General features: G+C 54.6%; 1 protein-coding gene across 2 annotated transcripts; it reads left to right on the top strand.

Moving 5' to 3' along the window:
• Window positions 1-9850: 9850 nt before the first annotated feature.
• Window positions 9851-20135, top strand: TOLLIP (toll interacting protein). Of its 2 annotated transcripts, none has more exons than XM_049641369.1 (3): window positions 9851-10042; window positions 17770-17930; window positions 19885-20135. In XM_049641369.1, the coding sequence occupies exons 2-3, from the start codon at window positions 17919-17921 to the stop codon at window positions 20119-20121; spliced, it is 249 nt and encodes an 82-aa protein (XP_049497326.1). In that variant the 5' UTR covers window positions 9851-10042; window positions 17770-17918; the 3' UTR covers window positions 20122-20135. The 2 variants fall into 2 exon arrangements, with proteins under 2 accessions (XP_049497326.1, XP_049497317.1); XM_049641360.1 differs by having other exon boundaries at window positions 9852-10042; window positions 17770-17916.
• The last annotated feature ends 25 nt before the right edge of the window (window positions 20136-20160 follow it).

Below are 20160 nucleotides of genomic sequence, written 5' to 3'. Positions count from 1 at the left end.
GTGTGTGCACAAGTCGGGGAAGGACAGAGAGGGAGAGAGAATCTTTTTTTTTTTTTAATGTTTATTTGTTTTTGAGAGACAGAGTGCAAGCAGAGGAAGAGCAGAGAGAGAGGGAGACACAGAATCTGAAGCAGGCTCCAGGCTCCAAACTGTCAGCACAGAGCCCGACACAGGGCTTGAACCCACAAACTGTGAGATCATGACCTGAGCTGAAATCCAGAGTTGGATTCTCAACCGAATGAGCCACCTAGGTGTCCCTGTTTTGCCCATATTTAATTGGGTCATTTTCTTTTTATTGTGTTAAAAAGTTCTTGATATATGTCACATACGAATCTGTTATCAGATATATGATTTGCAAGTGTTTTCTCTTGGCCTGTGGCTTGTCTTTTTATTTTCTTAACTTTGGAGAGCAAAGCTATTAAGTTTAATGACATCCAGTTCATCAGTGTTTTCTCTTATGCACTGGGCTTTGCTATTGTATCTAGAAAATGTTTACTTAGTCAAGATCACAAAGGTTTTCTCCTGTTTTCTTGAGGAAGATTTGTATGTTCACGTTTACACATAGATCTGTGATTCATGTTTCGTTAACTTTTGCTAAATGGTGCCAGATATGGATCAAGGTTCATTGTTTTGCATAGGGATATCCGAGTTTTTGAGGATATCCAGCACCATTTGAGAAAACACCATCCTTTTTCCAATGAATTGCCTTGGTGTTTTTGCAAGAAATTCATGAACCAACCACTAGTTTCTGGTCTGGCATGTAAGGAGCTTAGGAGTCCCCGCTGCTTCCACATCGTGGGAGAGCTGAACACACAGGCACCAGCAGCTCTCCCGTGGTCCCTAAGAGGAGTGAGGTCAAAGGGTGCAGCATGGCCGCAGCACAGGCCAGTTGTCCAGGTGACCCACAGCTGGAGGTCCGCGTGTGCCAGCCTGGGAGACGAGGCTCCGGGGCCCAGCGGTCAGGGAGGAGGCCACCCCACTGTGGGGTCCCCACCTGGAGCTCCCGGGCTCCCACAGTGGACGCTGGGGAGAATGATCGGTGTCGGGAGGGCCCCGGGCCAGCGGTGGGGATCCTCCAGGGCCTGCTGGGCCTGCTCAGAAGGCCACCGTCAGGGACACGAGTGAACCAGAGCCTAACCGACCGCAGGAAGGGGTGTGCCCGACTCCGGCCGCTGCAGGGGTGGGGAAGGCTGAGAAGCACCAATGAAGGTCAAAGCCCAGGGGGCCTGCTCACTTGAGACTGACCCCCACTCGCTGCACCTAGGACACGGCCACCCTGGGCTGCCACCCCACTGCCACCTCACTGCCACCTCACCCCCAGCGCAGTCGCAGCAGCTTCTCGAAGACACAGGGCAGCAGCAGATGTGGCCAGTTCATCAGGGCTACCGGGGCTGGCAGACCCGGGGGTAAAACTACTGGGATTAATACGCTCAGGGCTCCGATGGATGCGGCCGACCATGTGCAGGAACAGAGGGTCAAGGTGAGCAGAGAGAAGGAAGTCCTGAGAGAACGGGCAGGAGACGTCGGGGATTCACCACAGCGTGGTATAACAAAGACTGTCCTTGTGGGGTCATCGGGAGACTGGACGCGGCCGGCGGAAGAATCTCGGGGCTTGAGGACAACAGAAGAGAAACCCTCAAAACTGAACATGAGAAAGGCTTCATTCTCACAGAGTGAACAAAACCGAACAGGGTAGCCGAGGCCCCGGGCTCACCACAGACGTGCCACACGTGCGTCACGGGGACACCCGTTCTGTCTATAAGTAGACATCTCACCTGGATGCCCCTTGTTTCGTTTTGTTGCCTGACTGGCCTGGCTGCAGCCTCCACACAAGGTTGAACAGAAGTGGCGAGAGTGGGCGCCCTCGCCTGGTTCTGCGGCTTGCAGGAGAGCCCCCGGTCCCTGTCTGCAGCACCCACTTTACTGATGCCCCGTCACCATTGGAGGTGCCCCCCTACTCCTGTCTTGCAGAAAGTTAGCATCTAGGATGGATTTGGAGTTTTGTCAGACACTTTTTCTGACTACTCGGATGCTCATCTGGCGTTTCTTTTTCAGTCTATGAATACAGGAAGGTACTTCACAGGACGGTTTCCCGATGTTAAACCACCCTTGTGTTCCTGGGATAAACGCCATGTTGTCACGATGTATCATCCTTCCTACAAGTGGGCCAGTTCAATTTACTAAACATTTGGTTAAGAATTTTGCATCTTGGTCGTAAGGGATGCTGGCTTGAGTTTTCCTGGGATGTCTCCATCCGGTTTCAGTACCACCACGATGCTGGCTTCACAGAATCAGCCGAGTAGCACTTCTTCTGTTTTCTGGAGGAGTTTGTGTGGCATTGAGATTATTCCTTTCTCAGATATTCGTAGAATTCGCCAGCAAAGCCATTTCAGTCTGGAGTTTTCTTCGTGGAAAGGCTTTTAACTTTTTTAATAAAGAACTGCTTGCGTTATGTTTTTTCTCCAGCGAGCTTTGATGATGCTTGTCTCTTAAGGATTTTTTCCATTACGTTCTCTTTCATGTAACTCAAGTGAAGTCGTTCACAACATTCCCTCATTGTTCTTTTTTTAAATTGAAGCATAGTTAAGTGCCTGGGTGGCTCAGTTGGTTAAGTGTCCGACTTTGGCTCAGGTCAGGATCTCCCAGTTCGTGGGTTCGAGCCCCACATCGGGCTCTGTGCTGACAGCTCAGAGCCTAGATCTTGCTTCGGATTCTGTGTCTCCCTCTCTCTCTGTCCCTCCCCCACTCGTGCTCTCTCTCTCTCTCAAATATAAATAAACACTTAAAAGTAAATAAATAAACCAATAAATGGAAGCATCGTTGACAGATAATATTGTACTAGTTTCGGATGCACAACATAGTGATCTGACAGTTGCATACGATGCTGTCACCACAGTAAAGTACAGCTACCACCTGTTGTCACACAGAGTGATGACTGTCTTTCCTATGCCATGCATTACGTCCCCACCCGTGGAAGCCACCAGACTGTGCTCTGTATCTATGAATCTGTTCCTGTTTTGTTCTGTTTGTTCGTTTGTTTTGTTTTTAGGTTCCACGTGTAAGTGAAATCGTATAGTATTTGTCTTTCTCTGATTTCTTTCACTTAGCATAATACTCTCTGGGGCCATTGATGCAAAGGGCCAGATCTCATCCTCTTGTTAACTTTTTTTAATGTTTTATTATTTATTTTGGAGGACTCCCCCTTCACATCCTCGCCAACACCTATTTCTTGTCTTTTTGACGCGAGTCATTCGGACAGGTGTCAGGTGACGTCTCATAGTGGTTTTGCTTTGTGTTTCCCTGATGACGAGTGATGTTGAGCATCTTTTCACGTGTCTGCTGGACATCTGGAAGTGTTCTTTGGAAAAGTGTCCACTCGGGTCCTCTGCTCATTTTCCAGTTGGATCGTCTGTTTTGATGTTGAGGTGTATGAATTCTTTATATATTTTAAATAGTAACCCCTCGTGGGACATATAATTTGCAAATATCGTCCCCCATTCAGTAGATTGCCTTTTCATTGTGTTGATGGTTTTCCTTTGCTGTGCAGAGGCCTTTGGTTTGACGTAGCCCTGCTATTTCGTTTGTGTTGTCCTTGCCTGAGGAGACGTGTCCAAAAATTTTGCTGGAACTGATGTCCAAGAGTTTACTACCTCTATTTTCCAAAAAAAATTTTTTTTAATGTTTTTATTTATTTTTGATACAGAGCATGAGCAGGGGAGGGGTAGAGAGACAGGGAGACACAGAATATGAAGCAGGTTCCAGGCTCTGAGCTGTCAGCACAGAGCCCAACGTGGGGCTCGAACTCATCATGACCTGAGCTGAAGTTGGACGCTTAACCGACTGAGCCAACCAGGCGCCCCATACTGCCTCTATTTTCTTTTAGGAATTCTATGGCTTTAGGTCTTATGCTTAAATCTTTAATCCATTTTGGACTTTTTTCATGTAAGGTGTGAGAAGGTGGTCCAGTTTCATTCTTTTGCATGTGGCTGTCCAGTTTTCCCAGCTCCATTTACTGAAGAGACTGTCCTCTCCCCACTGTGTATGATTGCCTCCTTGTCATAGATGAATAGACCCTGTAAGTGTGGGTTTTTACTTCTGGGCTCTCTGTTCTGTTCCACTGGCCCCTGTGTCTGGTTTTGTGCCAGCACCATACTGTGTGGATGGCTATAGATTTGTAGGATGGTTTGAGATCTGGGAGTGTGGTGCCTCCCGCTTTGTTCTTTCTCAGGATTGCTTTGGCCCTTTATTATTCTTCTGGTATGTGTAGAATTTGTAGTGATGCCAACTTTCTCATTCCTGGAATTGGCAATTTGTGTCTTCTCTCTGTTTTTCCTTATCAGTCTGCCCAGAGGTTGATCAATTTTATTGGTTTTCTAAAAAAATTAGCTTTTGTTCCTACTGCTTTTCTCTGTGGTCTTTCTGTTTTCTATGCCAGTGATTTATTTAATGACTTTATTTTTTCCTTGTTCCCTGCTTACTTAGAATTTAATTCACTCTTCTTTTTCTCGTGTCTAAAGGTGAAAGCTGATGGGGCGCCTGGGTGGCTCAGTCTGTTGGACATCCGACTTTGGCTCAGGTCATGATCTCACTGTTCGTGGGTTCGAGCCCCGTATTGGGCTCTGTGCTGACAGCTTGGAGCCTGGAGCCTGCTTCGGATTCTGTGTCTCCCTCTCTCTCTGCCCCTCCCCTGCTGGCACTCTGTCTCTCTGTGTCTCAAAATTAAATAAACGTTAAAAAAAAAAAATACAGCTGATGTCAGTGATTTCAGCCTTCCTTCTTCTCTAACATAGGCATGGATTTTCCCCACATACTATGTTAGCTGTATCCCACAAAACATAGTGTGTTGTTTTTAATCTTCACTCAGTTCAAAACACTACCCTTCCTTTTAATATCTTCTTTGATACATGGGCTAGTTTCCAGGTATTTGGGGAGATTTTCTAGATATATTTTTGATATCAATTTCCAATTTAATTCTCTTTTGGTCAAAGAGTATAATTTGTATGATTTGAATCTTTTAGACTGTTTCCTGGCTTAAAATATGGTCTATGTATGGTTCAGTGAGCACTTAAAACCGTGTTTTGCTGTTGTTGGAGTTTTCTGAAAATGTCCATCATCTGTTTGACCGTGTCGTTTGGGTCTTTTGCACTCTTACTAAGTTCCCCTCCATCCTGCTGAACGTTGAGGGAGGGCGTGGGACCCCCAGCTCTCCTTGCGGTCATGTTTTGTTCTAAGTGTTCTGACGCCCTGTAACTGGATGTATAAACTCTTAGGATCTTTATGTCCTCTTGATATGTCTGTCTCTTTGTCATTTAAAAACGATCGACTTTATCCCTGGAGGTGTCAGGCAGACCATGCTGAGTGGTCCACTCAGTGTCCTGTCCGTCATGTGAGTTTTGCTCTGACTGGTGGGAATAGGAGTGGTCCAGGCTCCAGGGGGGCTGGTGGTATTACTCCGTAGTTCTTACAAGTGGTTCTTTCCGCAGCCTTGGGCAGCTTTACCCCATGTGTTTGCTGATCTGTCGGGCGGTTCTCTACAGACACCATCGCTCTTTCTCTGTGTGGGGCCCCCGCCCCCTGCACCCCACAGCACCAGTGCCCGGTCTCCTGGCTGCCTCTGGTCTCTGCCCGGCTGCCCCTCCCTGCCGGGCAGACCGGAAGCTCTCTCCGAGGTGAGCTGAGGCAGTCACGGGGATCACCTTGTTTCCTGTGTCACCAGGACCGCTGCCCTGGCTAGTGTCTTAAAAGTGCTGCTTACAACATTTGAGTGGATTTACGAAGCGCACACAAGCTGTTTGTGGACACTGACTTTATCGTCTGTCCCTATCGCGTACTATCCTATGTGTATTTCCTTCATATTTTGTTTATTTTTTCTTCCAAAGGTGCACGATGAGGTTGCCAACTTCTGCCACACAGCCATGCAACAGACAGCCCGGGCGGGTTCGCTTGTGGGTCAGCGTGAGGGTTTCCAGAACACGTCCTCCGGGGACGGCTCACGGGCAGCGTTTCCCGAGCTCGGCTGCTCTGCCCCTTCAGGGGGCCTCCACCAGTGTGCGCTCCCACTCCTGGCAGCCAGGCAGGAGCTTCCCGACCCAATCCTCAGCTGGACCTGCGGCCCCTCCTCGCTAATCGCTAATCGTGGCTCTTCTGGCCAAGGTCACGTTGTTTCTCTTGCCGGCAGTGAGCTGAGCACTCCACGGGGCCTGTCCAAGCTTGGGGCTTCCAGTTTATACCTGTTCATTCAGGGTTCATCTCTCTGGTCTCCCTTTTCCTTTCATGGGATTCGGTGACTTACGGGAGGTATTTACATGTTGCAGGCACTAGTTAGTTGCTGGTGGAAGACATTATAAACGTTTTCATCCTTCACTTGTTATCCTGACCTTCCACACAGATAAGAAAAACATGTCCTCCAAAAGATTGTTTTGGAAATTAACGAGACAATAGATGGGAAATGTACAGAACAATGAGGGGTAGAGACTGAGCACTCAAAATGTTATTCTGACATTATTATGTCTCAAGAACCCCACCCAAGACATACAGAAAGCCTGTGTGGGGCTCCCAGGTACATTAGGGCACCCCATGAACACCATGGATACTGAGACCTGTGTGTGCCATTGGAACCTGGACGGAGAGGTCAGGAGAGTGGAATCCCGTGACAATGTGGAAATGGACTGGCAGCACTGATGTCACTGTAATGCCCCCGATTTCGAATCCGAGAGACCACCAAGGAGCCGATACCGATGCAAACGCACGAGGGTTTATGTGCAAGCTCGAGCTTGGGCCCAAGTATACCCTACACAGCAGAGCAGGGACTTGGACCCCTAGGTTAAGGGGCGTAGCAGTTTTTTGGGGGCCAGTGGCCAATGAGATTGTAACACACACAGTAAGTTGCACATTCAGGTCAGTCCACACGCAGGTGGCCAACTGAATTACAATTTACCCTACACTAACTGTTTGAACTAGCCTATCACTCTGGTCAGAATTGGCGCACAAGTTTGGCGAGCAAAAGGCAGGGTTTACATTTCTTGGCGGTTAGGGGTTCCGCATTCCTAAATGAGCCGGTTTCCAGTAAGGGTGTGCTCAGCGGCTTGACTAGGGTGGAGGAGTGTCTTAGGTCATAGGGGGTTATACATGAGACGGTGGGTGTAGCACAAAACGGAGTTGGTCTTGCTCTGCTTGTCCAGGGGTAGGGGATTTTTGTTAAATTTCTTGGGTCCCACAGTCACAGGCAGTGACACTACTCAGGGGACACAGCGGCAGGGCTCAGAATGTCAGCACTGGATCTCTGAGACACCGCAAGCAATCAGTCAAAGGAACCAGTGTTTAATAAGTTAGAGTTCCCTGTACCACCTACACTTAGCCCAGGAATAATCTGCCTTTGCTTCTCCTGCACCAGGCACGTTCTCTGCCCAGTTCTGTGGCCCCTGCTCCACTCACTAAAGCCCCATGACGGCGGCTCATTAATTCCACCTAAAGCCCCACTCCAGGTTTGAAAACCCCCTTTCCCACCTCACTCTCATTATTTCCACCCACCAGCACCCTGTGCTCTTCTCAAGGACATCTAGTCCGTATCCTGATTGTCAGCTTGCTTGGCCTGCTGACCACCTTGGCCTCATGTTTGATTTCCTAAGTAGCCCCCCTCTCACTGTCCACACCACCTCCCAACTCCTCCACTCTTGCTCAAATTTTCCTAGACGGATCAGAGCCGAGGTGATGGCTTGTCCTGACTTTATCCTTCGCAAACATGACATAGATGTTGGATTCCTCCGGTGTCTATTGGATCAATTCCATGAAAGCCAGGAATTGCTTTTTTGTTTGGCGTGAGATAGGGGTCCAATTTAAGTTTTTCCCAAGTACAGCCAATTGTTTTAGTAAATTTATTGAAAAAAGTTTCCTTTCCCAACTGTTCAGCCAGGCCAGCACGCTTGTAAATCATTTCCATATTCTGTTCCATCAATGAATCTGTCTATCCCCGTATCAACATCAAAACCTCAATTGCTAGTTTTACAATACATTTTGACATCTCATAGGACAGTTCCTTTCCATCTCTTCCTCCTTTTCTTCCTTCTTCTAGAATGTTCTGGCTATTATTCAGCTTGTGTTCTTCCATACAAATTTTAGAATCAGCTTGTTAAATTTCTTTTGAAAACGCTCTTTTGGGATTTTAATGAGAATTTATTTTGTAGGGCAATTTGAGGGAGAATTGGCAGATTTCTGGTACTGAGCACTCCTATCCATGAATTTGGTATAACCTATTCAGGTATTCTTTAATATCTTTCAATAAAGTTTTACAATTTTTGTTTAACAATCTTTAAAAGGTTTTATTTCTAAGTCTTTTCTACTTGACAAAACTCCATCCTCTGGTTAGTGCTGATATTTAGATGCACGTGTAGGACAGTCTCCACCTTTCTCTGATTTTTTTGTGCTCCAGAAGTTGACCTCCACAGGTTGGGTTAAACCGGGGGGGGGGGGACACCAGGAGATGAGTGTGGGGGGAAGTGAAGAGGTCAGAGTATTTATTTCCCCAGACCCCTCCCCCAGGCCTGGGGTTCAGAGGACTTCATTCCTGTGCAAAAGCCACACCTTCTACCAAGGAAGCCTCTTTCCCTGCTTAGGGCTCCCTCACCATGACTCACTCCTTCACTTAACTCTGCCTCTCTTTTGTAACTAGTTCATTTATTAAAATCCCTCCAATTATCTTTCTGAGCATGCCATCTGTTTCTTGCTGGGACCCCGACTGATACAGTAATTGCTACCGGAAGTGGCCCCAGAAAACACTCTCAAAATGGGATTCTAGGATTGAGTTGCTCATCTATTTGATGAGCACATGGATAAAATCCCTGCCAAGGGGAACTTGAGCGCTGGGGATGTGTGTCATGCACTGGCATCCCAATTCCTCAAATTGTCACCAGTGGTGCCATGGGACGTAGCCCAAGTGGAGGGTACATATATGGGTAGTCCGGCGGCGGAAGACTCCCAGTTGGTCTGGCATATATGCTGGCTGCACAGACTACGTAGTGAGTGGGTCAGCCACTTGTGACAGCCCTGGTGAGTGTGCACAGCGGGAAAGGACGGTCCAGGTCAAGTGTACCAAGTTGGAGTGATTACCGGTTGCAACTAAGGAGAACATCACGAAGGACTGGGTTTCTGCAGGTAATGATGCAGAAGGTGTGAGGAAGCGGGTTTCTGCTCTGGTTCTGACGCTGTCAGGGGGCAGAGGTAATTCTGTGTTCCGACTTCTCGTCTGGACGGAGAAAAGGCCAGGGGAGGCTAGAGCGCCGCAGGTGATCCCCGAAGCGGACGCGGGGAAAGCACGGGAGGGGGTTGGGAAGCAGTCCTGGCCCTGAGGGCGTGCGTGCGGTCGCACACGACTACGGCGGCCACAGCCTCGACGCGCCCGGTGGTAGCGAGTGGCCCGTGCACCGGCCCTCGCGCGACAGCGGGCACCGCGACTGGTTCTCTGAGACCGGCCGCACCCCAGCAGCTCCCTCGCCCCCGTCGCACCAACACATCTGCGTGTAAGGGCTCCCCCGCCCCGAGAATTTGGAGCAGCTGCAGGACTACCCGGTCGCTTTGCCTCCGCTCCGCTCGGAGGCTCCGAGGTGGAGAATCCTGAAGTCACCCGCCCCAGCACCTGGCTGCCCCTCCGCTCCACTGCAGCAGAGCCGCGCGCCCTGCGAGGCCTCCGCCAGCCACGTGATCGGCGCGACCGGCCGGCGCGCATGCGCACACGGCCAGCTCGGGAGCCATTTCGCGGGGCTGCGGCCCGAAGATATCAGCTACGCAGGCGCCTGCCGGGAGCGCGCGTGCGTGCGTGCATGCGTGCGGCGCCGGAAGGGGTGGGGCGGACACGGCGCCTGCGCAGTGGGCGGTGCGGGGGCGGGGCCGGCCGTCAGCTGACCGAGGCGGCGGCGGCGGCCTCGCGGGGACAGCAGTCGGCGTCGCAGACTCCGGCGCCGAGGGTTGCGGGCGCGTCCGCTCCCGGTGGGCGAGGCGGAGGCCGCGTAGCATCATGGCGACCACCGTCAGCACGCAGCGCGGGCCGGTGAGGGTCCGGGCGGGGGACGGGAAGCGGGGAGCGGCAGGCTCCGGAGCCTCTGGGAGGGCCCGACATCGGGCTCTAGGCGGGGCGGCAGCGCGGCGGGGCCGGCCCGGAACGGGGGAGGCCCCGCACCCCGGGCGGAGCAGGCACCCCACCCCGCCCTCTCGGTGGGTTCCCTGGACGGGGGAGGCCGCCTGTACCCGGCTGGGTCCCCCTGACGGAGACCCCACCCACTCCGGTGGGTGCCACCCCGCACCCCGGGTAGAGGAGGTCCCTGGCACCCCGGATGGTCCTCACATGAAGGAGGCTCCTCAAGACTGTCTCTCTATAGAGGAGGACCCTGAACCCCAGATGGTCTCTGCGTTTCTCCCAGGAAGTGTGAGGTTCACAAGCCGCTTCCCGGGTCAGAGGCCACTTTTCAACCCCTATGGTTGTTTATTTTTTCTTTGTTTTTGCAAATGAGAGGGTGGGAACCGAGGACCTGGGAGGGACCTTCCCAGTTCTCGTTCTGAGGGCTCCTGTCTGGTCCCCAAAGCTCATTGGGCTGTTGCAGGAGAGCAAGTGTAGACTGGCTCAGGATGGCTCCAGGGTGAGGCGGCTTCCCAGCAGCTCATTCAGGCTGCATCAGGGACAGGTCGTCACAAACGGGGAGGTTTTTATCGACAGCAGCTCAACGCGGACAGTAGAGGACTGTTTTGGCCCTTTTGAGTAGGAAAAAGGTTCCTCTGATGTGATGCCTTCATGTGTTTTCAGTTAAGTCAGCTCCTGCGTGTAGGCTCCCAGGTAGCAGGGCTTCTCATGGTTCAGAGGGGACGTGGATGACTCCTGTTTGTGAAGACCAGAGGAGAATCTTCTCAGAACGTTGTTCCCGAGCTTGAAAGGAAAACCAGGTTTTGTTAGGAGCCCGCTTTAGGTCCAGACACTTATCAGACCTTAGTGTGGAAGCGTCCAGAGCCTGCGAGGGAGTTCTGGGCCCCTCCTCGCAGTGTGTCCATCTTTCCGTCTTCAGTGACTTACCGCGGGCGGGCTCACTGCCAGCAGGTTCCCATTTTATGCAACTGGGTGATCCGAGAAGCAAGGGACCAGATCAGCAGCTTGTCTCTCTTCCCACATCCTCCTCCCAGGAGCAGTGGGCTCCTGGCCTGTCACGTGTCCCCAGCCTCCTGGGAGCTCCTTTCCCTCCTGGGAACTTGTGCGGAACTTCACTGGTGGCACGAGGCTGAGTGTAAACACATACAAAGCTGGGCTCGGTGTCCTGTGTGAAGGGAGCAGTCAGGGAAGGTGAGCGCGTCCCGGTACCGAGGGGACATTCAGCTCGGTGACAGCACACAGCTTGGAAGCCCCGTACACCCCATAGCGAGCGAGTAGGAGTGTCAGTGCTCACACATATGGGGTCTGTGCCCTCCCAGGGTTCCTGGTCTGACTTCCTCGGTGTGCGCTGTTTCCCGGCACGTGTGACACTCGTGTGGCCTGCATCCGCGTGTGGGTGTGCAGCACACGGCTTGTCCACGTGCAGTAACGTTCCGTGTGGGCCAGAGCTGCTGGGGGCTCCAGGGAGGTGTCAGCAGGGGCTGGGGTCTTGAGTGCCAGTGACGTACTCAGCCGTGACGTTGCTCGTGATGTTTGGGGCGGCCGGGTATGCCCGCCGTCAGGTCCTTCCAGCGCAGCGCGGGAAACAAACGGGTCAAAAGCACGCAGACGAGCCACGCACTCAGAGCTGTGCGTCTTAACTCCAGGTGGCCTGTCACTATCAGGGTTGGGGTGGGTAGGGTTCTTGTGGGAGGTGCCACAAGCCCTGACACCTGAGGGAGGAGCTGGCGTTGTGGGGCTGGGGCTGGGAAGCAGGCAGGCCCGGAGGGAGAGAGGGTGGGCGCCTGCGGCACTGAGGGCAGCGGGCACGGCCAGGGTGCTTTTCCAGACAAGAGGCCCACGGGCAGCGAATGGGTTTGCTGCTTGGGCTTCATCCGGTCGCTACAGTGTAAACCTGCTCTCACAGCTGGTGCCTGGCACGCAGCCCGCCGCTCCCCTCCGGGCTCACCGGCGGGCGGTGGCAGTTGTTAAGGGTCTGGTGGTTCTCCTCTAGCCAGGGCGCGCTGACTTGATCGAGCCCCACTCCCTGTGGAGGAACGGGACTAACACGGGTGCCGGGCCGTGAACAGAAGGCAGCTGCCGTCCCAGCTGGTGGTGGCGAAGCGAGCATTTGTCAGTGCTGGGGTGCCGGGTCCTGAACGTTAGCCCTATGCCGGCGGGCCCCATCCCAGCGTGCTGCACCAGCACTCCAGGGGACCCAGAGCCTGGACTCACTGGGGGTACTCTGAAGTCCGACCACCGGACCACCGCCTCCCGCAGAGTCCCCCGGCTAGGGTAGCCTGCCTGGGGCGTGGGGTTCCTATGTCCTTGCTCAGGGAAGCCTGAGGGGCGGGGCGGGGCCAGGACAGGGCGGGGTTAGCTCCTCCGGGTTGCCCCTGCTCTGCCTCGTCCCTTCAGCGGGGCTGAGAGGGGTCTTTGGCATTTGTCTGTCCAGGCTGGTTTCTTCCCGGAGCCTCAGCCGAGTGATGCCCCTGACCCATGCTGTTTGCCCCACTGGTAACAGTGCTGGTATTCCTGTAACGACAACCTTTTTCTTTCCAGGGTTTCTGTCCAGCGCACAGACTCTTGAGAGGCACCTGATGGGCCCCCTGCCTTGTTAGAACTCAGGGGAGTTCACTCTGTGGTGCCATCAGCTCATGGGGATGGGGATCAAGGCTCAGTCAGAGGCAGCATCAGCTTTTTTGGGCTCCCTCACAGATGTGTGGGTGGCCCCCACGGAGTTCAGGCTGATGGGGCCCTGGCTGAGCACAACCCCTGGTCATCCTTCTAGAGGGGCTGATCAGTCAGCAGGTTTGGGCTGAGCCCACCGCCCTCCCCTTGAATACCCCCTTCCCTCCTGACCCAAGGTGGTCTGCTAGGTGGTGTTCCAGTGACCTGAGGCCCTGCAGGTCCTCATCAGCCTCATTGACAACGATTGTTTTTGAAAGATAACGTGGTAGGAACGTTCTCACTTGCACATAAATGTAAACAAACGAACGTGTAATTATATAACTAAATGCAAAGAAGTCGCAAATGTAGATAGCAGTGTGCAGATACTGATAATTATTGCTGAACCAGTGACTTCATCAGGGATGGCAGAGGGTGGTGTTTGTATTTTGTCCCGTGTTCTGTGGTGATTAACTGGGACTGTGTGTCCTGAAACACAGTTGTACAGCAAAGGCTGGATCAGGCTCCGTTCTTGCTCGGGAACTTCCGGGATTCGCAGGGAAGAGTGGTTTTCTCTTCAGGCTCGTGTTTGGCGTTTCTTTTCTGGGCACCATGGTGAGCCCACGGGCCTCCTGCTCACACTGTCTGCCGTGGCACGCCTTCTTCCGCTCCAGTGGACCCACCTGCCCTGCCAGCCCCTCCCCGCTGGCCCGGGTCCTACGGCTGGTGGGCAGCCCGTTTCTCTCTGCCGAGGCTGCTGCATCCAGGGTCGGAATTCTGGACCTTTCTGTAGGTCACACCTTGTTGGGGTGCGGTGACCTTACTGGCTGCACAGAACCTTTCTTATTTTGCCTGATGTTAGCGTGGGAATGTTTGCCTTAGAGTTTTTTGGTTTTTTTTCCCATTCTTTGACTTGATATCTTTCTGCACATTTATATTTAAGATTGGTTTATCGTCAACAGTATGTAGATTTTTAAAGTCAAATCTAAGAAGTATCTTTGTTTTTTAAGTGAAACGTTAAGTAATTTTATATAGTTATACACATGTTCTTTTCAGATGTTTTCCTTTGCACATATGTTTGTCCATTTTTTCTTTTTTTCTCCTTCTTTTGGGTTGATTAAATACAGTTTTTGAAATTCAGTTTTTTCTTCTTTTCTGCCCTCTTCGTTGTTATCGTAGAAGCTTTAACATGCATTCTTACTGGGGTCTGAAGTCAGTTATATTTACCCGCCTCCTGATCAGGACGTAACCCTGAGGGACGTCTTCCCAACGGGGGTGCAATTTTGTTACATATGCTGTTGCTGTTTCCTCTTCCTGTTCCTCAGACCTCCGGGCCACTTTGTTTTGCTTTGAGAATTTCCGCTGGAGGCTGGCTGTCCCGGGTTTGGTTTTGAAATGCCACCCGCCGCCCCTCTTCTCGCCTGTGCAGGGCTCTGGCCTGACTGTCGTCCAGGTCCGCACGTGCCGTCCTTCCCCTGGCATCGGCCGCCCCCCCCCGCCCCGCATTCCCAGGGCCCTCCCCCCATCCCCCAACCCTGTCTTGGGTCAGCACTGTGGGCCCAGAGGTCTCAGTCCGGTTCGCTGAGTGACACTGAGCTCTGACTGTGGGCCAGTTGTCTGGCGTCTCTGCTCCTGGTCACCCGACTCGCGCAAGGATGGACTGTGGCGTGAATGCAGCCTGGTCCGGGCCCAACCCGCAGGAAGCACCTGAACGAGTGAGCTGCTAGGTTCCTGCAAATTCATTTCCGCTTCTCGAGGAACCCTGCACTTCCCCACGGCCGTCTGTGCCCTTTTGTGGGCTCCATTTACCGTCCCCCACACCTCCCACCACTCTGCCCCGACACTGTGGGGGCCGAGGGGCTGCTGGTGCAGGGCTATGGACCCTGGGAGGGCCGCTGCGTGAGCTGAGGGCAGGAGGCCCCTGGAGGCCACCTGAGCTTTGGGGGACCGTGGGCGGAGGGCGTTCTGAACAGGGACATGGCAGCGGTGCACTCAGGGTTCAGGGGCTCCCCCGGCTGAGTTCTCAGGCACTCTGGGCACGGTCCTCACCCATGAGCCAGCGGACAGCAGCCTCTCCCTGCTCTGAGGCCACTGTCTCTACCTGGACTGTCCTTGCACCAGCTCCTTCTCTTTTCTTTTTTTAAATTGTTTTTAAAGGTTTATTTGTTTATTTTGAGAGAGGGGGAAGGGAAGGGGCAGAGAAAGAGAATTCCAAGCAGGTTCCGCGCTGTCTACCCAGAGCCCGACGCGGGACTCGAACCTGTGAACCACGAGATCGTGACCTGAGCTGAAATCAAGAGTTGGATGCCCAACCGGCTGAGCCCCCCAGGCGCCCCTCCCCCTTTTCTGCGTGTCCTCGCTCACTTGGGGACCCTGGCTTCGGGTCCCCAACACCATAGTGGCTGCCTGCCTCCTCCCTCCTCCTAGGTCTCCTTCCTGAACTCCACATCTGTGTGTCCTGCCGCTCCTTGCCTTCTCCCCAGAAGGTTCCAGACAGCGCCAGGCAGCCCCTGCTTCTCTCACACCTTCCCCTGCATCCCCCCCCCCCCAATCCCGTATGGAAGTGGTTCCACCCTGCACAGCACTCAGGCTGGAACATTTGGATGACCTCGCCTCCCCTCTGTCCCCTTAGGAAGCCCTGCCTCTCTGCCTTCAGAGCAGACAGAATCTGTTTCTCTGCCTCTGTGCCACCCACACACCGCCATCCTCGTCCAACCGGCCCACCTGCCGTCACACTCTGCGGTTGGATGCCAGGCGGGGCTCAGTGAGAGACACGGCAGGCCTGGCTCCTCGCTGCCCAGGCTCCCTCCCTTGGGACGTTGGGGCCAGCGCCTCGGCCCCCGTGCAGTGGGGACTCAGTCAGCGGCCAGGCTGGGGGTCAGAACCACCCCCCCATGCGGTCACTTGGGGGGACAGGCCACAGGGTGTGATAGGCCGCAGCAGGACAGGCCCCCGGGACTGCAGGGAGGCTCCAGGGCCCCTGGCCCACCAGACACCGTCCCGAGGTTGGGGGTCCTTGTCCCGTGAGCACCTGACTTCGCCGCCAGGCCCTTGGCATCCCTGCGGTTCTTGGCCACATGGGCTTCTGTTTCTGTGCGGTCACATTCCTCCATCCCCTTCGGCCGCAGTTCCAGTCGTGAGTGATGTGGAACGAAAGCCGTGGGATGAACCAGGGACCACGGAGGCATTTGTGTGGGGTCCCCTCTGGGTCATGGTGTGGGGTCCGGAGGCCTGAGTGCGTCCTCACGGCGGATGCCAGCCCCCGGAGGGTGCAGAAGGAACCCAAGGCCTCAGCGTGGCTGACGGCCCGCACGTCGCCACGGTTTTGTTGGGCGTCGTGTTGCCCTGGACTCGGTGGGGGACGCAGGCGCTGTGCCTCGTGGCAGCTGCTCTCACGTTAGTTTTCGTGCCACAGGATCTCTCTGTCCTGCCACCGAGCCGAGGCGCCAAAAAGAACATCCAGCGGTGGATTAGGAAGTACTTTTTCACATCACGCGAAAGTTAAAAGTTCATTAAAAATTTTCCAGATGTTTTACTGGAAAAGTAACAGTTGAATGAATTTTTAAATTCTTGGGTACTACATTTGCATGAATAGCTAACGAGTATGCGTAATTTGATGTGAGTAAATAAGTCACATTAAAGGTTGCTCAGCAAAAACGGATACCAAGTGGAGTGTCCATGGCTTTTCAGTTTTTAACCTAACTTTTAACGTAGAAACTTGAGTCGTTCTTAGCCCCACATTAACTGAAGAGTCCCGTTTGTACGTAGAGCGCGAGTGGGCGCACGGGACAGGAGCCCTAGACGGTGTGTCTGCAGCCCTAGACTCGACGAGGGGCAGCAGGCGGAAGTGGTTTGCAGCGCTCCTTGAGAGACCGCCTGCCTCAGGCCTGGGTCAGGACTCCGTGTGTTCAGCCTGTAAGTGTGAGCCGGGTTGCATTTTCAGATGTGATCTGTTACTTACGTTGTAGCAGGAGTGATCGTTCTCTTTTCCCTCCGGGCTGGGAGCCGGGATAAAGCATGTGTTTTTACGTGACCCTTCCTCCATCACAACGTGGCAAAAATCAGTCCTGAACATTTAATACGTGTCAGTAATACAGGTGTTACCGTGGCCTTTGCAGACTGTCACTGGGGCAGGGGTGTTCACGTCGGCGCCTGGACGTGCCTGGGACACCTGACGCGTCACCATTTTGTCATGAGCAGGGACTGGTTAAGGTGGTGGAACCTGCTCGCTCGGACGAACTTGGGCTGCGACAGCGGGCAGGCCTGTCTGGCAGCTCCTGGGCAGCAGGTGCATAACCAAGATTTTGTAAGATTTTTACTTTGTAGGAAGTGAAGCACGGTGTCCTTCCTCTTTCTTCCTTGTTAAGTTAAATTGGAATTTTTTCTAATAAACCTGAAATTTTAGAGTTATGGATCAGTTGCAGACGGTGTGGAGAGCTGTAGTGTGCTCTCATAGACAGTATATCTGCACCTCGTGTCACCAAGGTCCACTGGTCACAGCCAGAGACCTGGCTTTGGCTTTGGTACGTGACTGCCACTGCAGGTTTGATTTGGACACCCCACGTTTCTCCCCCCGTCCCTCCTGGGCTCAGGTTCCGGCTAGGGCCCCGTGTGGCATCCAGCTGCCATAGGTCGTCCGTGGCCTGCGCTCTGGGGCCATCTCAGACTTTGCTTGTTCTGGGGACTGTGACAGCCTAAGGCCTGCCGCTCGGGGATTCTGTAATGCGTCCCTCGGGTGGGAGAAGACCATGGGACACGATGTCCTCCAGGCTTCTCAGGAACCTGGTGTCCCCCAGCCTGTCGGTGCTCATGGGGTCCACTTCTCTCCCTTCCCGTGTTTTGTTTGTGCTATTAATTCATGTGATAAAAATCCTTGTCTCGCATTTATAGTTTTAGCGTTAAAACCTTGTTGGAAAAGAATACTATGTCTTTGGCATTTGATACAATTTTATCCTCCCCCACCCTCAATTAAAAAGCAGAGTGTTCTCCTTAAGCCCAGATGAGTTCTGGAAGTCCTGTACTGATGATGGGACGAAGGAGATAGACATACGATCCCCATGCCTGAGCAGCACGCTGTCACCACCATCCCTGCGTATGCGTGTGTGGTCCACAGCCCACCCTGCCGGGTCCTCCGAGCTGCGGTATGTGGCATGGGGTGAGCAGTTACTCTCAGACAAAATGAGAATGTGGTCCGCGTGCGTGAGTCTGTCTGCCAGCCGTGGGTGCAGGCACCGGCCACAGACGCTGCGGGCTGAGGCTGCGAGGCCCATGGACGGTCGGCAAGGCAGCGTCCGGCCCGGTATCGGCTGGGTGGAGCTCCGGCTGGGGACGTGGCTCCCGTCTGCCCACAGCAACTGGCAACTGACAACTGACATCGGTCTCACAGCCGTGAAGCCGGCCACAGCATCTCGGCCCTCCGGGAGGGCGTGCGCCCTTCTTTGCGAGGCGAGCCCTGGGCCCTCCTGGTGAGCCGGGAGGCCCCCTGGGAGGCAGCGCTCTCCTCACCTGGCAACGCTGGGCCTCCCGGGCGCTGCTGCCTTCCCTTCAGTCTGTAATGAGTAGTCAGGGCCCCTCCAGGCTGCCCGGTCCAGACACAGAGAATGAAAACGAATGAGATGCTGCCCCCGCCAGGCGCCGAGATCACTCCTGCACGTCCCAGCATGGGAGGGCCTGGCGTGGGGTGCAGCCAGGAGAGGTGTGCTCTTGCTTGGCAGAGAAAAGCTGCCGGGGCACCCAGCTGACTGCTGCCAAGGGGGAAGTGGCCGGGGAGAGTCCCTGGGCCTGGGGTCCTGAGTTGGTTTCCATTGGTTTCCGGGCCTGGTTTGGGTGGTCTCCAGGCCTGAGATGGGGACACCGACAGGAACCTAGACCTTTCTGGGGACTTTTGAAATGAAACAGCAAAAGGCACTTGGGGAGAAATGCTTCCCCAGTGGTGCTTGTGAGCTCAGCGAGTGTGGAGCTTTCTGGAATTCTGCTGGATGCCTGGTCCATCCGGAAGTCCAGAACTCCAGCAATTGAGGCCTTAGGGTAGCCAGCACCTGGACGGCTGAAGTGGTCCCTAGTGGCTGTTGTCAGTAAATGCAGTCTGCCATAACTCAAAATAATGCTGCTTGGAGGCTCTTGTCCAGAGTCCCGTGTGGTGTCCCCGTGGGGCGGCTAAGGAGGACCCCGGACCACCACAGGCAGCACCGGCCCTGTGCCGCAGCTCGTGTCCCGTCTCGAGGACAGGCCCTGCTCCCTTCTGAGGGGGTCTGTGGCCCCAGGGGCCGTGCCAGTAGTTTATCTGGGCATTCCAGACCCTGAACCCAGGGAGACGGCGGTGTGAGGCTGCTCGGGGTGGTGAACACCCAGTGGGTCCTTGCTCTGCTGGCCCCGGGACACAGCCGCCCCCTCTGCTCGTGTGTGCCGGGGGAGCCTTGTCCAGGGCCAGCACCGCCATATGTCGCGACCGACTCCCGCTTCAGCCGCTGCCCCTTCACGGACGACTGGCTTCTGGGAACCCTCAGGCCACCGCGCAGCCCCCCTCCTGGTGCATCCCCGCCCCACCTGGGAGCCGGGCCCTTCTCGGGAGGCCAGGCCACCTCTTGGACATAGGGTTCAGCAAGAGGCAGAGGGGTGAGGTCTCTGGGGCTCTTGTTTGTCTGTTCCTTCTGTCTTCTGGGGTGGTGCTGAGCTTGAACTGTTGCAGGCGAGGGTTTTCCGTGTGGATAGAAACCCAGCTTCCAATTTCGTCTCGCTCCTTGTTTGAACGAGCACGTTGTGGCCCACGGGCCCAGCTCGCCCTGGTGGCAGCAGGGAAAGCAGATCACAGACACGCAGGCAGAGGGTGTGTGACACCTGGATGTGGCCTGAGACTGTCCAGGGAGCCGGTGTGAGCAGGAGAGTCCGTGGTTAGTGTCCAGAGCAGGTGGCGAGCCCCCAGGGAGGCCGGTGTGCGACCCCTTTGTCCCGAGTGACAGGGCTCCTGGCCAGAGAGCAGCCGCCGTGGGCGCGGGCAGCGCGGTGGTTCGGGGCGCTCGGGCTGCAGACCCTCCTCCCACGGGCCCCTCACTGCGTAGACGAAGAGGCTGAGCTCCCACCCCGCTAACGCGCGTGCGCTCTCCCCGAAGGTGTACGTCGGCGAGCTCCCGCAGGACTTCCTCCGCATCACGCCCACGGCCGCGCAGCAGCAGGTGCAGCTGGACGCGCAGGCAGCCCGGCAGCTGCAGTACGGAGGCGCGGTGGGTGCCGTGGGCCGCCTCAGCGTCACCGTGGTGCAGGTGGGTGTCCCGCGTGGGGAGCGCCGGCCCCGGCTGCCGTGCCACGCTTTCTGCGTGGACGCGTGCTTTGCCGAGGCGCGCTCCTGAAACGTAGCTGGTGAAGCGATAGACGTGAAAAGTAGCGAC

The sequence above is a fragment of the Panthera uncia genome, chromosome D1, assembly GCF_023721935.1.
Source record: "Panthera uncia isolate 11264 chromosome D1, Puncia_PCG_1.0, whole genome shotgun sequence".
Classification (NCBI taxonomy): Eukaryota; Metazoa; Chordata; class Mammalia; order Carnivora; family Felidae; genus Panthera; species Panthera uncia.
This window is presented reverse-complemented; position numbering and strand designations above follow the sequence as displayed.

Coding starts and splice junctions, on each gene's coding strand:
- TOLLIP (XM_049641360.1), top strand. CDS start 17,833: ATGCCTGAGCAGCACGCTGTCACCACCATCCCTGCGTATGCGTGTGTG. Junction 17,917..19,884: donor GCCGGGTCCTCCGAGCTGCG/GTATGTGGCATG, acceptor CTCTCCCCGAAG/GTGTACGTCGGCGAGCTCCC.